General features: G+C 38.0%; 1 protein-coding gene across 3 annotated transcripts; it reads left to right on the top strand.

Moving 5' to 3' along the window:
- Positions 1-927: 927 nt before the first annotated feature.
- On the top strand, positions 928-27994 carry LOC140999610 (C4b-binding protein alpha chain-like). Of its 3 annotated transcripts, XM_073470098.1 has the most exons (15): positions 928-984; positions 3641-3737; positions 3854-4042; positions 4240-4339; positions 4579-4652; positions 4745-4924; positions 8484-8663; positions 9398-9499; positions 10340-10375; positions 22107-22280; positions 22770-22814; positions 24759-24831; positions 26306-26348; positions 26463-26562; positions 26811-27994. In XM_073470098.1, exons 2-14 carry the CDS (start codon positions 3680-3682, stop codon positions 26556-26558), a joined length of 1350 nt encoding a protein of 449 aa, XP_073326199.1. In that variant the 5' UTR covers positions 928-984; positions 3641-3679; the 3' UTR covers positions 26559-26562; positions 26811-27994. The 3 variants fall into 3 exon arrangements, with proteins under 3 accessions (XP_073326199.1, XP_073326201.1, XP_073326200.1); XM_073470099.1 differs by lacking the exons at positions 928-984; positions 3641-3737; positions 3854-4042; ... (4 more) ...; positions 9398-9499; positions 10340-10375 and adding exons at positions 17861-17967; positions 18833-18929; positions 19047-19235; ... (3 more) ...; positions 20250-20429; positions 21508-21531; XM_073470100.1 differs by lacking the exons at positions 22107-22280; positions 22770-22814; positions 24759-24831; ... (1 more) ...; positions 26463-26562; positions 26811-27994 and adding exons at positions 10949-11122; positions 12072-12116; positions 13694-14925.

The raw sequence follows: 27994 nt of genomic DNA, 5'->3' as shown, positions 1-27994 counted from the left end.
ATGCTTTGTCTACAATGTTATGATGGGGAATTGTTTCTGGGTTGTGGCTTACAAAGTCTTGCTGGGAAATGTGAAGGATAGCATTCACCAGTGAGGGTAACACCAGGGTACAGTAAATTCACAAAAAATGAATTTTACAAAATGGCTGCTTCAGGGCCTCAAACCACATGTAGTCAATCATCTAAAACTCACTAAATCATGTAATTGAATCCATGTGTACTTTTTATTTTATTATTATTTATTTATTTTTTACAGTTCCCTACTAACAACGTAGGTCATACCAGTGACATCAACTGAAAGTGGACTTAAAAATCCCCCACTTTACTTCCTCTGACCTATGACGTGGTTATTCCAAAAATAATTATTTGTCTTTTGTTTGGATTTTATTTCCAAATGTCATTTCTGTCATATATTTGATAGTTATGTATACATTATTGCATTTGAAATCAAAATACAGCACTTTCCTTCTATACGACTGAGGGAAAATATGAAAAAAATAATTGAAGTGTTTTTTTAGGTGTTATTTTTCTGCAAAGGCTAGGGACACATAAATGTTTCCATAGAATGACCCATAACATATAAAATATCATATAGACCCAGAGCTTTTTAGGGAGGGCTGCTAAGTGAGAAGAAGCGAGGCCTAGTAGGCACCTGTGCCCCTCAGCCCACGACCTCATAAGCCAATCAAAAATGACTTTAAACGTCTTAAAATGCTCTTTTGACGTTTCATTTTTTTAACGGTTTGTGTAGACAGCTTGTTTCCTTTTGTGCTCACATTTTCCTTCAATATAAACATTTCACACTGCGGGCTCACAGCACGTTTCAAAGTCGGGCACAGTTTCGGTTTAGGAAAAAAAATGCGTCACAGTTCATGAGGCCACGCCCATTTCCGCCAAGACAACAGCAGAGGAGAAGAAGAAGGAGGCAGCCTGACTTCCACTGTGTGACGGCAGCCATTGTGGCAGCCTCTTCGTATTTCACTGGGTAAGTTCAAAATACACCATTTTCTTTGACAAACTGTGCTACCGAACCGAAAACAGAACCGCGGTAACGCTCTCACTCGAATGGAACCGTCTTAACATGTGTCGACGCTATGTTAGCTAAACGATACCAAGCTAACCCAGCTTAAGGTTGCGATTTCACGACTTGAATAGTGAATTTGATACGAGCAAATTCATACGTCGAGTTGAAGACAGGTAAACGCAGTTTCAGTATCCCGACGTTTTATCGATAACTTCGGCATAGATCCCGTTTTTATTAAAGTTGACTATAGTTGAGCTTGCGCCATTAGTGTTAGCACGACGCGTTACCGCCCACCTTGTTTTGACGAAGGAAGATGGAGGGGAAACATGGCTTATCTGCTAGTTTTAAGGACTAACATTTCACTGCTGTATCGACATCCTTGTATTTCTATTCTTTGAAACGTATGCCGAATGTGTCCGTCAAAACTGTCGTTATGGAAAAGTTGTAAAGTAGCTCTGTAGGATTAGCTTCATAAGCAGTGTCACGTTAGTTGGCAAAATATTAAAGGATTTTGAATGGAGTTTGGTGTAGTTAACGTTTTCTCCAGTCGGCTACCAACGACAAGCCTGAGCGCATTTCTGTCAATACACATCCATTACAGACCTAATTCCTGTCGTTATCTACATACGTACGTATGTATTGTGTATTTTATCCTAAACTGAACTAATATTTATGTTTTAGTTCGATGTGAGTGAGGTAGCTAGTTAGTGGGCTGTGCTACGCAAAGCCCACTATGGACACCTCTATAGCAAAGCTATAGGTGTCCATAGTGTTATTGCTCGCTCCGTTTTTTGGCACTTAACTTGCCCCGCACCGTTGAGCGCACACAAACAAAAAATACATCAAAACGTGCGTCTCGATCGGGCGAGGTGTGCTCTTATTCAGATTTCCAAAAAAATAATTTTTCGCGTTGTAAGACGCGAAAAACTGCGACAAATTTCCCATAAGGAATGAATGGGACGAGGTCAAAAAAATCGCAAATCTGCGACGTTTTTCAAACATCTCCTGCTCTGGCCTACGTTCACCTAGAAACACCATTCAAACTTTAAAATGTAGGCACAGGTCTTGTCTATTTAAGTCGTATTTGAACTTTTTTCCCCACAATGTTTCGTTTTTGAACGGTGACGCTTTAATGATGCTGAGTGAATTTTGAAGAATTTTGAAAATTTTAGTTTTTTCAATGATTGTGTATTGCGGAATGTTCGTGCAGAGCCAACTGCCAGAGTGGGAGAGACTCAAAAAAAACTCTCAGAAATTCTCTCTTTCTCTGACGACCCCAGCCACAAATTACACAGTAGACATGTGATTTTTTTCACAGAGTTGTAGCCACACTTGTCCTCTTTCTCCCAATGTGTCTACTTTATCAGTAGGATTTACGGTTTTTGATTTATCTGCCCCTAACCGACAAGAGTAGCTCTCAACTGCTCCATTTACTCCAATGTTAATCGGGAGGATTTTCCAGGATTTTCCAAACTGCACCTGTTTTTAACTCGCTCCTATTACCACATTTTAGAAGCTAGGACCACAAAAAATTATGGCTGTGTTCTTTAAGGCCTTTCTGGCTTGATGGTGAAGAAATGTTGCCGATATCATGTTTGGTTTTTAAGATATAGCAGTAGTTTGATGTCCTAAATTTGAGCCAAAAGTCACTCTCAGATCAGCTCTGTCACAGACAGCAGCTGTGGTCACAGGCCGTTGCTAGGGAGTTCCGACAACCATCGCCGTAGCAACCGAGATCAACTGGGCCAACAGAGACACACAATTAATATTCACCCTGTCTAATTTTCGGCGCTTAACTCGTCCCGCACCGTTGAGCGCACACAAACAAATAATACATCAAAACGTGCGGCTCGATCGTACAAGGTGTGCTATTATTTATATCTCCAAAATATTAAGGAAAAACTTTTCCATAAGCAATGAATGGGACGAGGTCAAAAACCTCTCAAATCTGCCACTTTTTCAAACATCTCCTGCTCTGGCCTACGTTCACCTAGAAACACCATTCAAACTTTAAAATGTAGGCACGGGTCATGTCTCTTTGAGTTGTATTTGAACTTTTTTCCTACGATGTTTTGTTTTTGAACAGTGACCCTTTAATGATGGTGAGTGATTTTGGAAAAATTCAGGATTTTCAATGATTGTGTATGGTGGAATGTTCGTGCAGCAGGCTGCAGGAGCCAAATGACAGAGTGGTGGACACTCAAAAAAACTCTCAGAAATTCTCTCTTTCCGTGACGACCCCAGCCACAAATTACACAGTAGAACCGTGATTTTTCACAGAGTTGTAGCCGCACTTGTCTTCTTTCTCCCAATGTGTCTACTTTATCAGTAGGATTTACGGTTTTTGATCTTTCTGCCTCTAACCGACAAGAGTAGCTCTCAACTGCTCCATTCACTTCAATGTAAATCACACACACGCAGGCAGGCAGGCAGACGACACACGCATGGGGCAAAACACAGCACAGCCCACTCTCGCGATTTCCCAAGGGGGAATTGTCTAGTGGATAACTTGCATGTCCGAAATTGAATGTGTTCCGCGGAGGCGTCAGTAGTATAAACCATCTTAACCACTAATCATCTAATCATCTGACATATATTTGCTTTTCGTCTTTGCCAGAAAACTCGCTAACTTCAGTCAGACTTTCCAGTTGCCATCATGGGCGTCACTGACTTCCTACTACTGAGCTGTTTAGGATTTGCCATCACTGCTCATGGTGAGTTACACAGATAGGCTTGTGACACATTATTATAAACAAGCTGGTGTTTGGTCTGACGTTCACTTGTCCTCACTGCTGGTGCTCACCTGTCTCTTTCTTAATTGTCATCACAGCTCAAGACTGTTCCAGACCTGATGGAGGACCCAACATGCATTTGAAGGACGAATACATCCTTAAAGAAACTTTTGCCAGTGGGGATCAAGCGGCCTTTACCTGTAATACTGGTTACCTTTTTGATGGAGGGTCCCCATCCATTACTTGTACTGCTGGCAGTTGGAGTGATGTGAGGCTAAAATGCGAGAGTAAATATTAGCACTTTCTATTCTCTATTCTCAAATTTGAATCCCTCTTGTGAATTACAGCTTATCATCATAAAATGCTCTTTTATGTGGAAAAACTGACATTATCTGGTGACCAGTTTGTTGTCATTGGTTCATAATGGTATTCACTCATTTTAAAGGGTGGAGTTTAATACTAATGAGAGTTTTCTTTTTTGCAGGGAATAACTGTGGCAATCCTGGAGAAATGGAAAATGGACAGATTCATTACCCTAAAGAGAATTTGTTTGGTGATCATATTGAGATCACTTGCAATGATGGGTAACTAATAAACTGAGATGATTCATGTGATGGTTCATGTTCATAGAAATTATTTTTGAAATGTAGTTGTGAGTACTGTATTTTAACACTATAGTGTAGAAAACACCTGTTTCCAAATGAAAAAAACGTTTAATTCTAATCAAAGTGGATTGCTCAGTAGGGCTCACTTAGTTTTCAGTGTTTTCAGTGTTGCTGTATGATGTAAAAAAGGTTTTTAATTTTTTTACTTCCTTGATTAGTTACAGATTGGTTGGTAAAAGTCGAATCACTTGTGGAGCACAAGGGTGGATGGACAAGTTGCCGATATGTGAAGGTTGGTAGTCTCAATGTGTTTATACAAAATACATTACTAAATAAACTTTGGCAACTTTTTCCATTCTAATAGATCTCATTTTTATTTTACAGTGGTGACTTGTGGTCTGCCACCTCTGGTTAGCGATGCCACCTTAACTCCACACAAAGACTCCTATGACTATGGAGATGCTATACGCTACAACTGTACAGCAGGTTTGACACTCAGTGGACCAGAGTTAATATCATGTTCAGATGATGGAACATTTCAGCCTGCTCCCCCAACATGTGTTAGTAAGTGTTTTTAATTTTTTTCCAACCTTTCTCAACATATTCACAGTGTAATCTCAGCTGTTACTGATACTCTCATACTCTCTCAAGTTTTTTTTTAATTTTTTTGTTTTTACAAATGTGATCATTTCCATGTTAAATTTTCTTTGCCTGCAGAGGTTAAATGTAAAGATCTTCACATCTTAAATGGTGACTGGATTCGTGGTTCTCAACCACCTCATGGACACAAGGCTGTGGTCGAGTACAAGTGCAGAAAAGGATTTAAAATGGTCGGGCAGTCTACCTTGACATGTGAGATAAACAGTCAGTGGTCACCTGAACCTCCAAGATGTGACGGTAAGTTAAATGAAAACAACTACTTCACGTCCTTTATACTTGACTATTTTTAGATTCCCTTTTAGTCTTAATTTGAATTGTTTTTTTCACCCTTCTTTTGCTATGTGGTAGGGCTGGGCAATATTAATATATTGATATCATGATATGAGAGTAATATTTTGTATATCATTATATTGTAATGTGGCGATGGTGTCTTTTCCTGGTTTTAAAGGTCCAGTTTGTTAGACATTAGATTATTGAGTCTTATTCCCAAAAAGTCTTATTCCCTAAAAACCCTTTAACGGCTGCATTACAGTAAAGTGATTTTAATATTCTGAACTTACCAGAGCTTTCTACTTATTCTAATACTAACCTTTACCCAGTCAGTCATTGTGTCCACATTACTAAGGATTATTTATTGAAAATGATATTGATGATATTTATTGAGATATCTGCTCTTGTGGCCCAGTTCAGCATTTACGAAGTTCTTTTGAGCAGATATAAAAATATCAAGACATATTGTTGGCAGTAAATGGCAGTATTATTTTAAGGCCATATTGCCCAGCCCCACTAGGTTGTTAAATACAGTTTTAAAAGTCAGGAAGTTGCTGTAGCACCACGGTTCGAAAAACTGTTGTAGTGTTTTCTGCTCCCCTGCAAGTGGCCCTTTTTATTTATGTGATGAAAGGCCTACAGTATGATGAAAAAACACATTTAAAGTGATGTCATATTTATTTTACAGTGGTGACTTGTGATCGGCCACCTCTGGTCAGGGATGCCACCTTAGCTCCACACAAAGACTCCTATAACTTTGGAGAAGTTGTACGCTACAGCTGTGAAGCAGGTTTGACACTCAGTGGACCAGCGTTAATATCATGCTCAGATGATGGAACATTTCAGCCTGCTCCCCCAACATGTATTAGTAAGTGTTTTTATTTTTTTTCCAACCTTTCTCAACATATTCACAGTGTAATCGCAGCTGTTACTAATACTCTCATGTACTTCAGAAAAGTTTTTTGTTTTTTTTCACAAATGTGATCGTTTCCATGTTAAATTTTCTTTGCCTGCAGAGGTTGAATGTGAAGATCTTGACATTTTAAATACTGACTGGATTAGTGGTTCTCGACCACCTCATTGACACAAGGCTGTGGTCGAGTACAAGTGCAGAAAAGGATTTAAAATGGTCGGGCAGTCTACCTTGATATGTGAGATAAACAGTCAGTGGTCACCTGAACCTCCAAGATGTGAAAGTAAGTTACTTCTGTAGATGAAAGTCTAGCTGTTATGTTTGTCATCACAGTCTTGCATGTGATCAGCGTAATCACATCACGTCCTTTATACTTGGCTATTTTTAGATTCCCTTTTAGTCTTAATTTGAATTGTTTTTCCCCTTCTTTTGCTATGTGGTAGGACTGGGCAATATTAATATATTGTTATCATTATATTGTAATATGGCAATGGTGTTGTCTTTTCCTGGTTTTAAAGGTCCAGTTTATTAGATTAGATTATTGAGTCTTATTCCCAAAAAGTCTTATTCCCTAAAAATCCTTTAAAGGCTGCATTACCAGAGTTTTCTACTTATTCTAATACTAACCTTTACCCAGTCAGTCATTGTGTCCACATTACTAAGGATTATTTATTGAAAATGATATCGATGTTATTTATTGAGATATCTGCTCTTGTGGCCCAGTTCAGCATTTACGAAGTTCTTTTGAGCAGATTTAGAAATATCAAAACATATTGTTGGCAGTAAATGGCAGTATTATTTTAAGTCAATATTGTCCAGCCCCACTAGGTGGTTAAATACAGTTTTAAAAGTCATGAAGTTGCTGTAGCACCACGGTTCGAAAAACTGTTCTGGTGTTTTTTGCTCCCCCGCAAGTGGCCCTTTTATTTATGTGATGAAAGGTCTACAGTATGATGAAAAAACACATTTAAAATTTCAGGATGAATCCCTGAAATTAGCTACAAGTCTTCTACCGTACATCAAACAAGTTCTTAATAGCAGCAGTATTCAGCAGTTTAAACTGGCAGTATTCTCAGATTTGAAGCCTTATTTGGTCTTCTTCGTTCATTCTAGTGTTTTTATTTTCAGCATATTTTCTCCCAAAGTCAGGAAGTTTCTCTAATATATCATCTCACAACCTCTTCTTATATATTTTGCTCTCACTCAAATAATACTTTGTTATGAAATTACTATAGTAACAAAAAACAATATATATGTAAGGATAAATTCATTGAGTCAATAATAAGTCTTCTACCACAAGTTCCCTAATAGAAGCAATAATCCACAACCAGTTTGAAGGCCTTTGCAAACCAAAATCCGTTTTGTTTTTTTTGTCCACAATTGCTGCACGTTTTAAAAATAAATACTACCTCATGTTGTATCAGTCATGTTTACGCACTGAGTCCGAAACGTAGACCTCTGAACCGTAGACATACTGCCAGTGGCTGTTCAGTATCAACTGGTGCGCAGAAAAGAGTGGTTTTCTCTTTAATGTGTGGTTCCAGTACAGCTAGCAGTGTATCAACTGGACCACTGACATCATAAAATATACCTTGAAGTGTTGGGATAATTCTTCAGCCTCTTTATCAGCAGCTGAAATTCTCCTGGCCCCTGTTCTGTTTTCAGGATTGGGCGGACCCACAATTTTCTTTTGTTTTTCAGTAAGTGACAGGACCACAGAGTCATCTTCAATTACATTGAATTATTGCAAGGAATAGAATAATAAACACATCAGACTTATTGTTTAAGGTTTCTGTACGTAATATTTTTTCCTTGAATGATTTTTTTAAAAAAACACAAAGGTGTGCAAAGACTTTAAACAGTCAATGTTCTCTGATTTTGAACCCTGATGTACATATTATCTCACAACATCTTCTTCATCCATTCTAATAGATGTCATATTTATTTTACAGTGGTGACTTGTGATCGGCCACCTCTGGTCAGGGATGCCACCTTAGCTCCACACAAAGACTCCTATAACTTTGGAGAAGTTGTACGCTACAGCTGTGAAGCAGGTTTGACACTCAGTGGATCAGAGTCAGCTTCATGTTCAGATGATGGAACATTTCAGCCTGCTCCCCCAACATGTATTAGTAAGTGTTTTTAATTTTTTTCCAACCTTTCTCAACATATTCACAGTGTAATCTCAGCTGTTACTAATACTCTCACGTACTTCAGAAAAGTTTTTTGTTTTTTTTCACAAATGTGATCGTTTCCATGTTAAATTTTCTTTGCCTGCAGAGGTTGAATGTGAAGATCTTGACATCTTAAATGCTGACTGGATTAGTGGTTCTCGACCACCTCATGGACACAAGGCTGTGGTCGAGTACAGGTGCAGAAAAGGATTTAAAATGGTCGGGCAGTCTACCTTGATATGTGAGATAAACAGTCAGTGGTCACCTGAACCTCCAACATGTGACGGTAAGTTAAATGAAAACGACCACTTGATTTTCTTCTGTAGATGAAAGTCTAGCTGTTATGTTTGTCATCACAGTCTTGCATGTGATCAGCGTAATCACATCACGTCCTTTATACTTGGCTACTTTTAGATTCCCTTTTAGTCTTAATTTGAATTGTTTTTTCCCCTTTTGCTATGTGGTAGGACTGGGCAATATTAATATATTGTTATTATTATATTGTAATATGGCAATGGTGTTGTCTTTTCCTGGTTTTAAAGGTCCTGTTTATTAGATTAGATTATTGAGTCTTATTCCCAAAAAGTCTTATTCCCTAAAAATCCTTTAAAGGCTGCCTTACCAGAGTTTTCTACTTATTCTAATACTAACCTTTACCCAGTCAGTCATTGTGTCCACATTACTAAGGATTATTTATTGAAAATGATATTGATGTTATTTATTGAGATATCTGCTCTTGTGGCCCAGTTCAGCATTTACGAAGTTCTTTTGAGCAGATTTAGAAATATCAAGACATATTGTTGGCAGTAAATGGCAGTATTATTTTAAGGCCATATTGTCCAGCCCCACTAGGTGGTTAAATACAGTTTTAAAAGTCAGGAAGTTGCTGTAGCACCACGGTTCGAAAAACTGTTGTAGTGTTTTTTGCTCCCCCGCAAGTTGCCCTTTTTATTCATGTGATGAAAGGCCTACAGTATGATGAAAAAACACATTTAAAGTGATGTCATATTTATTTTACAGTGGTGACTTGTGATCGGCCACCTCTGGTCAGGGATACCACCTTAGCTCCACACAAAGACTCCTATAACTTTGGAGAAGTTGTACGCTACAGCCGTGAAGCAGGTTTGACACTCAGTGGACCAGAGTTAATATCATGTTCAGATGATGGAACATTTCAGCCTGCTCCCCCAACATGTAATAGTGTTTTGAATTTTTTTCCAACCTTTCTCAACATATTCACAGTGTAATCTCAGCTGTAATCTCAGGTTGAATGTGAAGATCTTGACTTTTCCTGGTTTTAAAGGTCCAGTTTGTTAGACATTAGATTATTTAGTATTATTCCCAAAAAGTCTTATTCCCTAAAACCCTTTGACGGCTGCATTACAGTGAAGTGATTTAATATTCTGAACTTACCAGAGTTTTCTACTTATTCTAATACTAACCTTTAACCAGTCAGTCATTGTGTCCACATTACTAAGGATTATTTATTGAAAATGATATCTATGTTATTTATTGAGATATCTGCTCTTGTGGCCCAGTTCAGCATTTGCGAAGTTCTTTTGAGCAGATATAAAAATATCAAGACATACTGTATATTGTGAATTGCTATATTGCCTAGAAAATGGCAGTATTATTTTAAGTCCATATTGTCCAGCCCCACAAGGTTGTTAAATACAGTTTTAAAAGTCATTTTGTAAAATTGGTGGGGTTACCCTTCAATACCTTACCATACCTTTCAGACAAGACCTTGCTGCTGTGTAATATCTTGGCATTTTCATTTTCAAAAGTTTGAGAACGGAAGTGAAAAGCCCGGTGACTTTATTGCAGATTCCATATGCGAGCATGTATATGCTTCCCACATAATGCTGGAAGAACACACTGAATCTTTCTGTGTGATCTTACCACATCTCTGATGGCAGTAATACTGTCCTCATAATCCTTTTGTTTTGTGTCTTTTCACAGAAATTGTAATCCCACCTCATCCCACAAAGAAACCAGGTAGAGTACATATTAATGCTACAGAATTATCTTAAGCCATACAGTGTGTTCACTCAATGAAATTGTGCAGTTTGTTCAGTTGAGTGACCCTAGTGACAGTATGTATTTTTTTAACACATATACAAACCTTTTATAGTTTTTATTTTCTGCTCGTATAACTTTCCATAAGGTAATGTTAGATTGAATGATGTGACAGCAGACGATATGTGGTAGCTGTTAAAATCCATGACCAGGACTGTTGAATGATCGTGATGAAGCACTCTTCCTTGATCTGTAAGGTTCTGGAGTTCAATAGATACGTTTATAGTTTTCTATTTTTTGAAATCCATAAACAGTTTCCTACTAGATTTTCCAGAATATTGTACTATACTACCACGGTATACAGGTATCAGGATAGTATCATGATATGAAATTACATAAACCTGAATGGGGGATATTACCCATGTTGCTCACTTCTCTTTGAAATTATTGCAGTTTTTTGCTTTTCACATTGATGTGGGTTGCTTCTGTTTGAGCACAATCAATATATTCCGAATTGTATTGATTTCCATTTACTTTTTTTCCCGGCTGCAGGCCTTTACTGTGAAGACCCTCACGTTAAACATGGCCACGTGACTAATGGTGCTCGACCCCCTTACAAACCCAATGATAAGGTCACATACAAGTGCTCAGTGCTCTATGAAATGGAAGGGGAGCCTACCCTGACATGTCAGCCAGATGGTCAGTGGTCACCTCCTCCCCCAACATGTAAGTTTGGTCTTTATCTGAAAATCAACCTGTTACTTTTGAACATGAGCAAAACATACTGGTATGCCAATCACAGAATATTTTGTATGTGCAGCTAATTGAAGTTTCCCTTTTTGGATAAGATTAGCATTTTGTGACTTTTAATTTCTTTTGCTAGGAGGTTAAATAAAGTTTCAAGTAGAATGGCACTCAATAGAGCGCATACCTTCGCCAAGGCCCCTTTAAATGAATCAAGCCTAATCCAATATCAAACTCTTTAGCATTGTATCACTCTGAATTAACTGCTTAATTTAAGCTCACCAGGTCTATAGGATCTGTGTCACTATGTGGCTGGTATCTATGAGTGACTACAATAATATGCAAGATGTTTTCATCAATATTCATGCTTTATTCCCTGTGAAATTAATGCCCATCTCACAATTTTAAAGAAAGTAAAATCCAGATCCAAACCAAAAGTTAATGGCAGGATGATGATAATGATAATAATAATAATAATGATGATAATAATAATGATGATGATGATGATGATGATGATGATGATGATGATGATAATCTTTCAATAAAAATGATGTTCCTTATTTTTTTTTTCCATTGGTGAAAAGAAATTAAGGAGAACAATTTTTTTCATGTGTGAAACAGTAACCGTAAAAGAAATTCTCTGTTTCACACATGAACATTTTTTCCCACTTGGTGTCAGACATTAATTTTTTCCCCATTTGGTTTCCTGCAAAAAAAGTTAAGGAACCCATAAATTATTATCCTGGCAAAACTTTTTCAAGTCAAAAAGACAGGAGAGAAAACAATTCAGATCAGGCTTAGAAAATGGATTACTAGAAACAAACATTTCTTCCCTTGCACCTCAAGGCTTCTGTAACCAGCAGATGAGCATTATGGTTTTATCAAACCCAATGTTTGACACAGTTCTCTGTCCTTATTGTGTTTTTAACAGGCGGAGTACATCCTCTAGAAGTTGTGGGTGTAACTATAGGAATACGTAAGTTACAACTTCATCCTTGAAAAGTAGAGCAAGAATGTAAATGGATAATGTCGACCCAAATTAAATGATGATGGCCTCAGAAGAACAGCATGGTGATATCACAGTAGACTATGGAGGACTTCTGAGGGCGTCATGTTTTTATTTCGGTTGACAAAAAGGAACAAAGTGACACATTGAGCAATCACCACATGAACATGCTCGAACGACTGAATGTGCCACTTTGTCACCTGACTGTGCATGGCTCAACACTAACTTTTAAAAGCTGTTGCGAGGCTGGCAACAAGGCATCAGCTTTTGGTAGCCTAAACTGAAAATATGTTTTTTTAGTCACTGAATATTTTGAGTTATTTAGGTATTACAAAGTTATACATTGGCTGAATGCATATACATTTTTAAAAACTTTATCTCAGTATAAGGATTACTTGTAGTTTGTGTTTTATCTGATACAGAATTTGAATCTTGAGTGTTCACAGTTATATATCTGATATCTGATCTTGTGGCCCAGTTCAGCATTTACGAAGTTCTTTTGAGCAGATTTAGAAATATCAAGACATATTGTTGGCAGTAAATGGCAGTATTATTTTAAGTCCATATTGTCCAGCCCCACTAGGTTGTTAAATACAGTTTTAAAAGTCAGGAAGTTGCTGTAGCACCACGGTTCGAAAAACTGTTGTAGTGTTTTTTGCTCGCCTGCAAGTGGCCCTTTTTATTTATGTGATGAAAGGCCTACAGTATGATGAAAAGTGGTAGTACTCCCAGAGACATATAAACACACTTTAAATTTGTAAAATTGGTGGGGTTACCCTTCAATACCTTACCATATCTTTCAGACAAGACCTTGCTGCTGTGTTATATCTTGGCATTTTCATTTTCAAAAGTTTGAGAACTGAAGTGAAAAGCCCGGTGACTTTATTGCAGATTCCATATGCGAGCATGTATGTGCTTCCCACATAATGCTGGAAGAACACACTGAATCTTTCTGTGTGATCTTACCACATCTCTGATGGCAGTAATACTGTCCTCATAATCCTTTTGTTTTGTGTCTTTTCACAAAAATTGTAATCCCACCTAAAGTTGACCCCACAAAGAAACCAGGTAGAGTTCATATTAATGCTACAGAATTATCTTAAGCCATACAGTGTGTTCACTCAATGAAATTGTGCAGTTTGTTCAGTTGAATGACCCTAGTGAGAGTATGTATTTTTTTAACACATATACAAACCTTTTATAGTTTTTATTTTCTGCTCGTATAACTTTCCATAAGGTAATGTTAGATTGAATGATGTGACAGCAGACGATATGTGGTAGCTGGACAAGTCGCCAGTTATGAGCCCGAACAATGTGTGACAATGTGGGCAGAAGCTTTTATATTTTTTTCGTACTGTATCTGAATGATTTATCATTAATGTTCAAGAGTCTTTTCTTCCCTCTTACAAGTTGTCCTTGTGCTTCTAACTCACCTGCTCACTCACTATAACTCTTCAGAGATTTATTTGCTCTTTCATGGGTTTTTACAATTTTTCTAAAAATGTCTCCTTTAAATTTGTTCCTTTGCTTCTTCTGTTTTCCTGTAGTAAGCGTGGCAATCCTGTTCGCCCAAAATAATTGGCTGTAAAAGCGAGAGCCAGATGAGGAGAGGAATGTCGCTGGACTCGTTGAATGTTTTCGTGCCGTCCATGTGCATGTGATGGCACAGGCCTGTAAAATTTCCTGAGTGTTTTTCTGAACGCCAATCTGAGATTCATAATCCTCCAGAAAATTGAGCGCAATCCTTCGCTTATGCTTGTAAGTGGTTCCTTTGGGGAGTTGACAGCAATGTCCATCTTTGATAGACCACTCATAACTACTTTTTCATTTGCTACACAATTCATTTCAGTGATAATCGGCTTCACAACAGTTTTTCTATTCCGTAGTTATGACGGAATGAGGGTTAGGCCAGGTTATTTAATGTTAAACTTGTTGTTGATTTCAAACTTGCACTATAGCTCAGGGCACGGCTCAGCTCATCAGTTACACCAATGGCTTATAATAAGCATAATCAGTAGAGAATATTTGTATGGTTCACCTTAAATACAGCTGGTTCCTATCTTATAAACCAGTCCTGTAGATTCAGCTTTCACGATTACAGAGACGACAGTGGGAGACAACAGTGGGATCTGTTAAACAGTCCCTCATATAGTGCCTGAACATATAAGATATATTCCCTATGCCTTAATGCAGACGAGCCAAGTGTTGCGGCTCGTCCTGTGTCTTGTCATTTGTGTGTTTGCCTGTGTATTGCATAAATGTCAGCCTTGTTGATGAGTTTAGTTCATAAAGGCTTAATTGAGGGCCTACCTTATCTTACTGTTTAATGTGTGAATAATAGGCCATGTTTCACGTTGACACATTTCTGCCCTGTGACTTCACCAGATTAAGAGAATCAGGTTTTGCTCACAAACAAATGATTTGTTTTGTTGATGCCTCTTTTCAGAGTGTCAGTTTCAGTTTAGTAACAGAAGAAGAGAAGAAATACTAGTCGAGTGTATTGTGACACACATATTGTGTCTGATGTTACATAAAGATGTATAGACTGTCATGACTGAACATTTTGCCTGCGCGTCGCTAATCTTTATTTATTGAACTCAAGTGTGTGAGGAAAAAAAAATAGTGTTATATATTTTGTATTGTTTTGAGGCTGGCGGAAAACTGCTTTTTATAGCTGCACTTTTTTTATTCAACGAATGAAATGCAATGAAAACAGTAACAATGACTCACCACTGTGTACACAATGTCATGTACTTAAATAAATATTATATATAAAATATGTTCACGGTCTTTGCTTATCATGACTGCGTCTTGTGTAACCAGGTGTAGCACTTTGCTGTCAGGCAATGGAGCTTAAAGTCTCAGACAACTGGTCAAAATACTTGTTTTGAATTTCTTACAATTTTTGTCATCATAAATTCAAATAAAAGTTGAATCGTTAAAAAATGTACATGAATTTCAGAATATCTTTTTAAAAAAAATTTGTGTTAATGTTACATTAATAATATGTCACCCCTTTTTTTTGCTTAAATGAAGAACACATCCTCCAAAATTTCCTTTTATTACAGTGCCACCTGGTTGACTTCACCCTGGCAAATGATCCCTTGATCAAATTGGCAGACAGACATCTAGTGGTGGGGGTGTTACAGTACAATACCAGAGAAATTCATCACTTAAATAGTACTGTGAGTACAGCTATAGGATTCTGTAGGGTCTTGTGTATTTGATAGATGTTTTGACATTAATTGTTTTCAAGAAAATCCACGACATGAACTGGGAGGCCCTAGGTGAGTTGGTATGCAATGACCCTGATGTCAGGATCATGATGATGATGATGATCCCCCATCCTAACACAGAAAACCAGTCTCTACAAATCAATCAAACTGATGGAGATTTTTTCAGCGGGTTAGACTTGTGCATATTTTTTTATTTTACTCACTTTGATGGAAATAAAAGCAAGTCTTAAAAAGACACTCAATGTCTTAAAGGTAAAGTTCATCAACAAAAAAAAATCAAAATTCTGTCATTGTCTCCTCACCCCCATGCCGATGGAAACTGGGATGAAGTTTCGTAGTCTAATGGACATTTCTGGAGCGTAACAGCAAAACAGTGTAGATGTAAAGATATTGTGTTAAAATATCACTTTAGTAAGAGTAAAAGTCACTCATACGGGTAGTACAAGTACAAATATCTGATATTTAATGTACTTAAGTATAAAAATTAATTTTCTTTAAATAAATGTACAAATATCAATAGTACACAATTGATATATTTACATGTGTGTTGTGTTCTTGAGGTTGACTGATTATCAGTCAGGTTTATTATTGGATCCTATAGTCAGCATTTTTCTAATCAGAATAAGTAGGTTTTTTTTATCTAATTGCTGATAAAATAACTCATTAATAAATAAAATGTGCCGCTTTGACTCTGATGCAACATGGAATCTGCAAAGTAACAAGTAAAAAAGTTATCAAATAAATGATGAGTAATAAATAAATGGAAATACTCCATTACAAGTACATCAAAATTGTACTTAAGTACAGTACTTGAGTAAGTACTAGTACTTAGTTATGCATTTTCCTACTGAAATGAAGCTATTTTAATAAAATGAGGCAACAACTGTCACAATGGCAGCTGGGGAAGATGACTAATACAGTAAAAACAAGGCGTTGCTCTGTGATGCTCTGTGAATATTTCCTAGCTTGTTTAAAAAAGTGAACTTACTTTTATCAAATCAACCAAATGCAGTCAGCCTGACCATTCATTTTTCATTATATTCTTCCGTGTAAACAAGTCACACAATGGGGCAATCTGAAACGGGGGAGGAGTGCATGGGCGTATTTCACACACCGGAATTTCATTGCGGAAAGCCAAACCCTCACATCCTGTCCACAAATATTACAGCTCACATCTCCATCATGTCAGTGCAGTAGTACTGATTCCATGTATGTTGGCTTTTTCTTTACACATACATGAGTGTGACTGTTGCACAAACAATGAAGCAGCGGTGAGGTGTTTTATGGCATGGAGATATCTTGTCTTAATTGAGGTGATAAAAATTCCAAGTGTCCACAGGAAGATGTGCAGGGCCGGACACAGAATACATCAAACAGCCCTCCCATCAGAAACTAGACATCAGAGAGCCTTGTTGCAACTTTGAAGATAAGGTTTTGGTGGTTCTCTCATCTGGTTGTTTTGTAGTTTTGGGGAAGGAAGGAGAAAAAAATAGTTAAAAAAAAGGAACATTACTTATAAGAAGACAGAACGTATCGCACATCACTTCCTCATATTGACTCTGCCTGGGTTTGGTCCATTACATCACACTCTGTGAATGCTTTGTCTACAATGTTATGATGGGGAATTGTTTCTGGGTTGTGGCTTACAAAGTCTTGCTGGGAAATGTGAAGGATAACATTCACCAGTGAGGGTAACACCAGGGTACAGTAAATTCACAAAAAATGAATTTTACAAAATGGCTGCTTCAGGGCCTCAAACCACATGTAGTCAATCATCTAAAACTCACTAAATCATGTAATTGAATCCATGTGTACTTTTTATTTTATTATTATTTATTTATTTTTTACAGTTCCCTACTAACAACGTAGGTCATACCAGTGACATCAACTGAAAGTGGACTTAAAAATCCCCCACTTTACTTCCTCTGACCTATGACGTGGTTATTCCAAAAATAATTATTTGTCTTTTGTTTGGATTTTATTTCCAAATGTCATTTCTGTCATATATTTGATAGTTATGTATACATTATTGCATTTGAAATCAAAATACAGCACTTTCCTTCTATACGACTGAGGGAAAATATGAAAAAAATAATTGAAGTGTTTTTTTAGGTGTTATTTTTCTGCAAAGGCTAGGGACACATAAATGTTTCCATAGAATGACCCATAACATATAAAATATCATATAGACCCAGAGCTTTTTAGGGAGGGCTGCTAAGTGAGAAGAAGTGAGGCCTAGTAGGCACCTGTGCCCCTCAGCCCACGACCTCATAAGCCACGTATATGCAATCAAAAATCACTATAAACGTCTTAAAATGCTCTTTTGACGTTACATTTGTTAACTGTTTGTGTAGACAGCTTGTTTCCTTTTGTGCTCACATTTTCCTTCAATATAAACATTTCACACTGCGGGCTCACAGCACGTTTCAAAGTCGGGCACAGTTTCGGTTTAGGAAAAAAAATGCGTCACAGTTCATGAGGCCACGCCCATTTCCGCCAAGACAACAGAGGAGAAGAAGAAGGAGGCAGCCTGACTTCCACTGTGTGACGGCAGCCATTGTGGCAGCCTCTTCGTATTTCTCTGGGTAAGTTCAAAATACACCCTTTTCTTTGACAAACTGTGCTACCGAACCGAAAACAGAACCGCGGTAACGCTCTCACTCGAATGGAACCGTCTTAACGTGTGTCGATGCTATGTTAGCTAAACGATACCAAGCTAACCCAGCTTAAGGTTGCGATTTCACGACTTGAATAGTGAATTTGATACGAGCAAATTCATACGTCGAGTTGAAGACAGGTAAACGCAGTTTCAGTATCCCGAAGTTTTATCGATAACTTCGGCATAGATCCCGTTTTTATTAAAGTTGACTATAATTGAGCTTGCGCCATTAGTGTTAGCACGACGCGTTACCGCCCACCTTGTTTTGACGAAGGAAGATGGAGGGGAAACATGGCTTATCTACTAGTTTTAAGGACTAACATTTCACTGCTGTATCGACATCCTTGTATTTCTGTTCTTTGAAACGTATGCCGAATGTGTCAGTCAAAACTGTTGTTGTGGAAAAGTTGTAAAGTAGCTCTGTAGGATTAGCTTCATAAGCAGTGTCACGTTATTTGGCAAAATATTAAAGGATTTTGAATGGAGTTTGGTGTAGTTAACGTTTTCTCCAGTCGGCTACAAACGACAAGCCTGAGCGCATTTCTGTCAATACACATCCATTACAGACCTAATTCCTGTCGTTATCTACATACGTACGTATGTTTTGTGTATTTTATCCTAAACTGAACTAATATTTATGTTTTAGTTCGATGTGAGTGAGGTAGCTAGTTGTTATGGATAACTTGCATGTCTGAAATTGAATCTGTTCCGCGGAGGCGTCAGTAATATAAACCATCTTAACCACTAACCATCTAATCACCTGACGTATATTTGCTTTTCGTCTTTGCCAGAAAACTCCCTGACTTCAGTCAGACTTTCCAGTTGCCATCATGGGCGTCACTGACTTCCTACTACTGAGCTGTTTAGGATTTGCCATCACTGCTCATGGTGAGTTACACAGATAGGCTTGTGACACATTATTATAAACAAGCTGGTGTTTGGTCTGACGTTCACTTGTCCTCACTGCTGGTGCTCATCTGTCTCTTTCTTCATTTTTCATCACAGCTCAAGACTGTTCCGTACCTGTTGGAGGACCCAACATGCATTTGAAGGACGAATACATCCTTAAAGAAACTTTTGCCAGTGGGGATCAAGCCGCCTTTGCCTGTAATACTGGTTACATTTCTGATGGAGGGTCCTCATCCATTACTTGTACTGCTGGCAGTTGGAGTACTGTGAGGCTAACATGCAAGAGTAAATATTAGCACTTTCTATTCTCTATTCTCAAATTTGAAGCCCTCTTGTGAATTACAGCTTATCATCATAAAATGTGGAAAACTGACATTATCTGGTGACCAGTTTGTTGTCATTAGTTCATAATGGTATTCACTCATTTTAAAGGGTGGAGTTTAATACTAATGAGAGTTTTCTTTTTTGCAGGGAAAACTTGTGGCAGTCCTGGAGATGTAGAACATGGACACATTGATTACCCTAAAGGGAATTTGTTTGGTGATCATATGGAGATCACTTGCAATGATGGGTAACTAATAAACTGAGATGATTCATGTGATGGTACATGTTCATAGAAATTATTTTTGAAATGTAGTTGTGAGTACTGTATTTTAACACTATAATGTAGAAAACACCTGTTTCCCAATGAAAAAAAACGTTTAATTCTAATCAAAGTGGATTGCTCAGTAGGGCTCACTTTGTTTTCAGTGTTGCTGTATGATGTTAAAAAGGTTTTTTAATTTTTTTACTTCCTTGATTAGTTACAGATTGGTTGGTAAAAGTCGAATCATTTGTGGAGCACAAGGGTGGATGGACAGGTTGCCGAGATGTGAAGGTTGGTAGTCTCAATGTGTTTATACAAAATACATTACTAAATAAACTTTGGCAACTTGTTCCATTCTAATAGATCTCATTTTTATTTTGCAGTGGTGACTTGTGATCTGCCACCTCTGGTTAGCGATGCCACCTTCACTCCACACAAAGACTCCTATGACCATGGAGAAGCTGTACGCTACAGCTGTACAGCAGGTTTGACACTCAGTGGACCAACGTTAATATCATGTTCAAATAATGGAACATTTCAGCCTGCTCCCCCAACATGTGTTAGTAAGTGTTTTTAATTTTTTTCCAACCTTTCTCAACATATTCACAGTGTAATCTCAGCTGTTACTGATACTCTCATGTACTTTGGAAAAGTTTTAATTTTTTATGTTTTTGTTTTTACAAATGTACAAATTAAATTTTCTTTGCCTGCAGAGGTTGAATGTGAAGATCTTGACATCTTAAATGCTGATTGGATTAGTGGTTCTCGACCACCTCATGGACACAAGGCTGTGGTCGAGTACAAGTGCAGAAAAGGATTTAAAATGGTCGGGCAGTCTACCTTGATATGTGAGATAAACAGTCAGTGGTCACCTAAACCTCCAAGATGTGAAAGTAAGTTACTTCTGTAGATGAAAGTCTAGCTGTTATGTTTGTCATCACAGTCTTGCATGTGATCAGCGTAATCACATCACGTCCTTTATACTTGACTATTTTTAGATTCCCTTTTAGTCTTAATTTGCATTGTTTTTTCCCCTTCTTTTGCTATGTGGTAGGGCTGGGCAATATTAATATATTGTTATCATGATATGAGAGTAATATTTTGTATATCATTATATTGTAATGTGGCAATGGTGTTGTCTTTTCCTGGTTTTAAAGGTCCAGTTTGTTAGACATTAGATTATTGAGTATTATTCCCAAAAATTCTTATTCCCTAAAAACCCTTTTACGGCTGCATTACAGTGAAGTGATTTAATATTCTGAACTTACCAGAGTTTTCTACTTATTCTAATACTAACCTTTACCCAGTCAGTCATTGTGTCCACATTACTAAGGATTATTTATTGAAAATGATATCTGTTATTTATTGAGATATCTGCTCTTGTGGCCCAGTTCAGCATTTACGAAGTTCTTTTGAGCAGATTTAGAAATATCAAGACATATATTGTGAATTGCTATATTGCCTAGAAAATGGCAGTATTATTTTAAGTCCATATTGTCCAGCCCCACTAGGTTGTTAAATACAGTTTTAAAAGTCAGGAAGTTGCTGTAGCACCACGGTTCGAAAAACTGTTGTAGTGTTTTTTGCTCGCCTGCAAGTGGCCCTTTTTATTTATGTGATGAAAGGCCTACAGTATGATGAAAAGTGGTAGTACTCCCAGAGACATATAAACACACTTTAAATTTGTAAAATTGGTGGGGTTACCCTTCAATACCTTACCATACCTTTCAGACAAGACCTTGCTGCTGTGTAATATCTTGGCATGTTCATTAAATTTTTTTGTTCATGGGTAAAAGTTTGAGAACGGAAGTGAAAAGCCCGGTGACTTTATTGCATATTCCATATGCGAGCATGTTTATGCTTCCCACATAATGCTGGAAGAACACACTGAATCTTTCTGTGTGATCTTACCACATCTCTGATGGCAGAAATACTGTCCTCATAATCCTTTTGTCTTGTGTCTTTTCACAGAAGTTGACCCCACAAAGAAACCAGGTAGAGTCCATATTAATGCTACAGAATTATCTTAAGCCATACAGTGTGTTCACTCAATGAAATTGTGCAGTTTGTTCAGTTGAGTGACCCTAGTGACAGTATGTATTTTTTTAACACATATACAAACCTTTTATAGTTTTTATTTTCTGCTCGTATAACTTTCCATAAGGTAATGTTAGATTGAATGATGTGACAGCAGACGATATGTGGTAGCTGTTAAAATCCATGACCAGGACTGTTGAATGATCGTGATGAAGCACTCTTCCTTGATCTGTAAGGTTCTGGAGTTCAATAGATAAGTTTATGGATTTCTATTTTTTGAAATCCATAAACAGTTTCCCACTAGATTTTCCAGAATATGGTACTATACTACCACGGTATACAGGTATCAGGATAGTATCATGATATAAAATTACATAAACCTGAATGGGGGATATTACCCATGTTGCTCACTTCTCTTTGACATTATTGCATTTTTTTTGCTTTACACACTGATGTGGGTTGCTTCTGTTTGAGCACAATCAATATATTCTGAATTGTATTGATTTCCATTTACTTTTTTTTTTCATCTGCAGACCTTTACTGTGAAGGCCCTCACGTTAAAAATGGCTACCTGACTACTGATGCTCAACCCTTTTACAAACCCAGTGATAAGGTCACATACAAGTGCTCACCGCTCAATAAAATGGATGGGGAGTCTACCCTGACATGTCAGCCAGATGGTCAGTGGTCACCTCCTCCCCCAACATGTAAGTTTGGTCTTTATCTGAAAATCAACCTGTTACTTTTGAACATGAGCAAAACATACTGGTATGCCAATCACAGAATATTCTGTATGTGCAGCTAATTGAAGTTTCCCTTTTTGGATAAGATTAGCATTTTGTGTTGTTGTTTTTTTTTAAAAATGTCTTTTTCTAGGAGGTTAAATAAAGTTTCAAGTTGAATGGCACTCAAAAGAGCGCATACCTCCGCCAAGGCCCCTTTTTAAATGAATTTTTTTTGGTTCATTTGGTTCCCTGTAAAAGTTAAGGAACCCATAAATTATTATCCTGGCAAAACTTTTTCAAGTCAAAAAGACAGGAGAGAAAACAATTCAGATCAGGCGTAGAAAATGGATTACTAGAAACAAACATTTCTTCCCTTGCACCTCAAGGCTTCTGTAACCAGCAGATGAGCATTATGGTTTTATCAAACCCAATGTTTGACACAGTTCTCTGTCCTTATTGTGTTTTTAACAGGCGGAGTACATCCTCTAGAAGTTGTGGGTGTAACTATAGGAACACGTAAGTTACAGCTTCATCCTTGAAAAGTAGAGCAAGAATGTAAATAGATAATGTCGACCCAAATTAAATGATGATGGCCTCAGAAGAACAGCATGGTGATATCACAGTAGACTATGGAGGACTTCTGAGGGCGTCATGTTTTTATTTGGGTTGACAAAAAGGAACAAAGTGACACATTCAGTCGTTAGAGCATATTCATGTGCTGATTGCTCAATGTGCCACTTTGTCACCTGACTGTGCATGGCTCAACACTAACTTTAAAAGTTGTTGCAAGGCTGGCAACCAGGCATCAGCTTTTGGTAGCCTAAACTGAAAATATGGTTGCCTCTTTTAGTCACTTAATTAATTCAGCAAGCCACTGGTTCAGACCAAAGATTCACGAAGAGATGAGTTGAAACTTGCAATGTGCGAGGTTCTGAGAACCAATGTGACAAGACGAGCCTGTCTCATCCCCATAGCAATGACTCTCTACTTCTATTCAGACTGCTGGCTTGTCGGGCATTTTTTTTTAATCACTGAATGCAATTTGTACCTTAAAGTATGTATGAGCAAAGTGAATTACTTGGCACAGTTGCATTTCTAGTAATTATGAAAGGGCGAAAACAAAAAGTGTCTGCAAATTGAGTATGTGGTCTAGAGAGCTAGCAGCAAAGAGAGACATTAGCCCCATTCGCACTGCCCTTTGAGTGCGGGAATCATGCCGCAGTTATACGTGGAGAAGTGTCTGTCAGCGGGTCTGTCCGACCAACTCTTCGTCACATTTCTGCCCGAAAAACAGCATCTGTCCCCGGCAAAAACATTTAACTCACCATGTGTTTGTCTCCTTCCACTATTGTGTTGTTGTAGTTACTGTCTTGAGAAAAATCTTGAAAAAATTCCCGCACTGAATGGGCAGTGTGAATGGGGCTACCGATTGGCTGTCGAAACAGGTGTGTTGTCTTAGGTTTTACAACCAGCCATTTGTGACTTGACAAGCAGGCGGCACATCAGCCGGCTTGAGTCGAGGGGAGTCGGGCCAGGTCACACAGCTACAACTTTCCCTGCAACAATTGAAAACGGTTCTGTCAAAATGGTTGCCACAAAAGGCAACAATTGTTTGCCAATTTTTCCAAAGTGGTTGCCAATGGCAACCTGGCTACCATTACTGTTGAGCCATGCTGTGTTTGTGTTTTGTACATGATATCCATCCATGTAAGATTTAACTGACTAATGCTAACAGATAGCAGCAGTTTTGTTGCATTAAGTTTACAAAAGAAAAACTTTGTAAGATTACCAATGAAACCTTTTTCGTGTCAGGGTGATGTCAGCCATTTACCCATTGCTACATTAATATTTTTTCTTTATCAAGGTTTTGAGTGAACATGAACAAGTATAGACATACATTAGGTCTAAGGGATGCAGTTCAACATCACATATACAATGGCTGTGAGATTACGAGGTGTTAAGGGTTGCTCACATATTTTCCAGGGGGCAGGAAAAGCAAATACAAAGCCAGCAAGTACCAAGTTTCCACAGTATATCTCCCAATTACAGCAATTGTTCAGCAGTGAGGATGTATTTGAGTAAACGTACCCTAAACATAAAGATAAGTAGTTAAATACATATATACAGCATCCAAGATCACACAAAACAAAGTTTTTGTTAATTCCCTGCTGTATTAAGATATAGTAACCAGTTCTACCAATGACTGTTAAAGTTATCAATACAAAGTTTCAGGGAGAAAGTCGACCTTTCCATGGCATACATTTCATTTACTATCACGATCCACAGTATTTGAAGAAGGTATTTGTCACGTTGGTTAACTTTGGATGGAATCTTACCTAAATATATTGTACATATGTTGTACTGAAGTCATGATACCTGCCGTTACATTTGTTGGCCTCAAGGCCAACCACCTTTTTTGAATCCTCATCTTTAAACATCTCCCTTTTTTCCTCATCATAGCCACAGGGGTTGCTCTCATTCTCGGTGTATGCTGGTACTGTGGACTCCTGCCATGCTGCCGGAAAAAACAGGGGTAATATGTTTGAGTGTCTCATTCAACTATGCAGACTAACCCTTTGAATGGCTTTAACAATTAATGGCAGTGACAGTGCTTGATCCTTGTCATGGCTTCTCCACCTTTTTCTTTTATTATGTCTGTGCTTTGTGTTTAGTCAGTATTTTCCATACTGTGAAAGCTTTCTGTCTGTCAAGTGTTGCATGTTGAAGTTTTGTGTGCTTGTAAGGCTTTTCGATTAAGGGTATTTTTGTCCACCTCAGTGTCAACATTGTCATAAGGGGGGGCGCTGTAGTAAGCCCTCAAAGCACTCTCCTACACAGAACTGTATGTCGCTCTGCCCCAAGTGCTGTATGGAGGCTTTAATGAAGTGTTGACACACATTCAGATGTGGAGGTCAGCGAAATGCAGCATTGCTGATAAAGCCGGTTAAAGTATGAAAGACATACTTTGCATTGGCGAATGTGCTACATGTACTCCGAAGGTAGAGTTTACAGGATGAGCGGAACAGTTGGCAACAGATTATTACTGTTATTATTACCAGCCTGAGATGTACGGGCGTCGTTTGTTGCGGCGTCAGCAGTAAAGTGGGTGTTGTACCGGACTGTTGTGGTGATGAGGGAGCTGATCCAGTTATTATTAACACATATGCATTTATTGATTTACCAGTTGATCTACATCATTCCAACCCTCACCTGTGGTCATGGGCTCTGGGTAGTGACGGAAAGAATGAAGGTCGAGGATACGAACAGCCTAAGAGTTTTCTTGATCGCCTGAGAGAATCTAGTTTGTGCCTGAAAGTGCAGTCCTGGTTCTTTAGCTTTTAACACTGGCTGATTTCATCTCTGTGAAATAGGAAGTGGTTGCTGATACGTCAGATTTCTCGACATGTTTATTAGGAAACGCCTCTTTTTTCCTGTTGGGGTAGAGTTGGTTGTGTGTAATGCCGAACTAGCTGTATAAGAGAGTGTCTGTCTAAGAAAAACCCCAGAAGATTGTCACACCACTTCTTATAAAGTTGTGAAACTAGATATGCATCAAAGTTTCACCACTTTAAAATGGCAACTGAATCTGCCACAAACATTGCCAAACAGATAATGAAATCTGATAAAGATGTGACAACAGAACATTTGGTGGTATATATCATATTCTTTCTGCTGAAGAGGTGTGTGTTCTTCACATTTAAATTAAAAATAAAATAAATGTGAAGAACACTGAAGATTGTGTAATCGCTTGGTTTTTAATTGCAGTATTTTCATTTACTTTTTACAGTATAAATGACATGAATACAAAATGGCTATTTGCGCTTTTGTTGGGGAGTAAGACAGACAGGCTTGGTGTGTGTGTCTCTATGTGAGGTATTATTTGTAGATGGGTGGTATAGTCTTGTGGGTGATTAGGGTGTTTCGCTGGCCTTTTTTAAGCGCTCCTTGCTCCCTGTCTATCCGCTCGTACATACACAGTAATGTTGATCAGTCAATTTTGATTACAGCCATCAGAAGCCGAAAAAAGCTGAGGATGAAGTAGCTGTCTCGGTAAGAAGATGGACCCCCACGTGCATCTGAACTATTTTATGCTAAATGAACAAATAATGATGTGAAGAGCAAGAATCCACCCGTCCATCCTCTATAACCCATTATCCTTTGCAGGAAGCCGTGTGTCTGAAGCAGAGCCCAACTGGCAATGGCCAAGAATCGGGGGGCACCGAGGACAAGCCGCCAGTTATGAGCCCGAACAATGTGTGAAAATGTGGGCAGAAGCTTTTATATACTATATATATATATCTTTATATTAAGCATTCATACTGTATCTGAATGATTTATCATTAATGTTCAAGAGTCTTTTCTTCCCTCTTACAAGTTGTCCTTGTGCTTCTAACTCACCTGCTCACTCACTATAACTCTTCAGAGATTTATTTGCTCTTTCATGGGTTTTTACAATTTTTCTAAAAATGTCTCCTTTAAATTTGTTCCTTTGCTTCTTCTGTTTTCCTGTAGTAAGCGTGGCAATCCTGTTCGCAATTGGCTGTAAAAGCGAGAGCCAGACGAGGAGAGGAATGTCGCTGGACTCGTTGAATGTTTTCGTGCCGTCCATGTGCATGTGATGGCACAGGCCTGTAAAATTTCCTGAGTGTTTTTCTGAACGCCAATCTGAGATTCATAATCCTCCAGAAAATTGAGCGCAATCCTTCGCTTATGCTTGTAAGTGGTTCCTCTGGGGAGTTGACAGCAATGTCCATCTTTGATAGACCACTCATAACTACTTTTTCATTTGCTACACAATTCATTTCAGTGATAATCGGCTTCACAACAGTTTTTCTATTCCGTAGTTATGAAGGAATGAGGGTTAGGCCAGGTTATTTAATGTTAAACTTGATGTTGATTTCAAATTTGCACTATAGCTCAGGGCACGGCTCAGCTCATCAGTTACACCAATGGCTTATAATAAGCATAATCAGTAAAGAACCTTAAATACAGCTGGTTCCTATCTTATAAACCAGTCCTGTAGATTCAACTTTCACAATTAGAGATGACAGTGGGAGATGACAGTGGGAGACGACAGTGGGATCTGTTAAACAGTCCCTCATATAGTGCCTGAACATATAAGATATGTTCCATATGCCTTAACGCAGACGAGCCAAGTGTTGCGGCTCGTCCTGTGTCTTGTCATTTGTGTGTTTGCCTGTGTATTGCATAAATGTCAGCCTTGTTGATGAGTGTAGTTCATAAAGGCTTAATTGAGGGCCTACCTTATCTTACTGTTGAATGTGTAAATAATATGCCGTGTTTCATGTTGACACATTTGTGTCCTGTGACTTCACCAGATTAACAGAATCAGTTTTTGCTCACAAAGAAATGATTTGTTTTGTTGATGCCTCTTTTCAGTGTCAGTTTTTGAGTATTGTGACACAAATATTGTGTCTGTTGTTACATAAAGATGTAAAGACTGTCATCACTGAAAATTTTGCCTGCGCCTTGCTAATCTTTATTTATTGAACTCAAGTGTGTGAGAGAAAAAAAAAGTGTTATGGTTTTTGTATTTTTTTGAGGCTGGTGGAAAACTGCTTTTTATAGCTGCACTTTTTTTATTCAACTAATGAAATGCAATGAAAACAGTAACAATGACTCACCACTGTGTACACTATGTCATGTACTTAAATAAATGTTACATATAAAATATA

This window comes from Pagrus major, chromosome 7, assembly GCF_040436345.1.
Source record: "Pagrus major chromosome 7, Pma_NU_1.0".
Lineage (NCBI taxonomy): Eukaryota > Metazoa > Chordata > Actinopteri > Spariformes > Sparidae > Pagrus > Pagrus major.
Note: the sequence above shows the minus strand (reverse complement) of the source record. Positions and strands in the feature narration are given on the sequence as shown.

Bases quoted from the DNA above. Each gene is read 5' to 3' on its own strand.
- LOC140999610 (XM_073470098.1), top strand. From the start codon at position 3,680: ATGGGCGTCACTGACTTCCTACTACTGAGCTGTTTAGGATTTGCCATC. The intron at 3,738-3,853 runs GTGAGTTACACA...TTGTCATCACAG, and splicing joins ATTTGCCATCACTGCTCATG to CTCAAGACTGTTCCAGACCT. The intron at 24,832-26,305 runs GTAATATGTTTG...TTTTGATTACAG, and splicing joins TGCTGCCGGAAAAAACAGGG to CCATCAGAAGCCGAAAAAAG.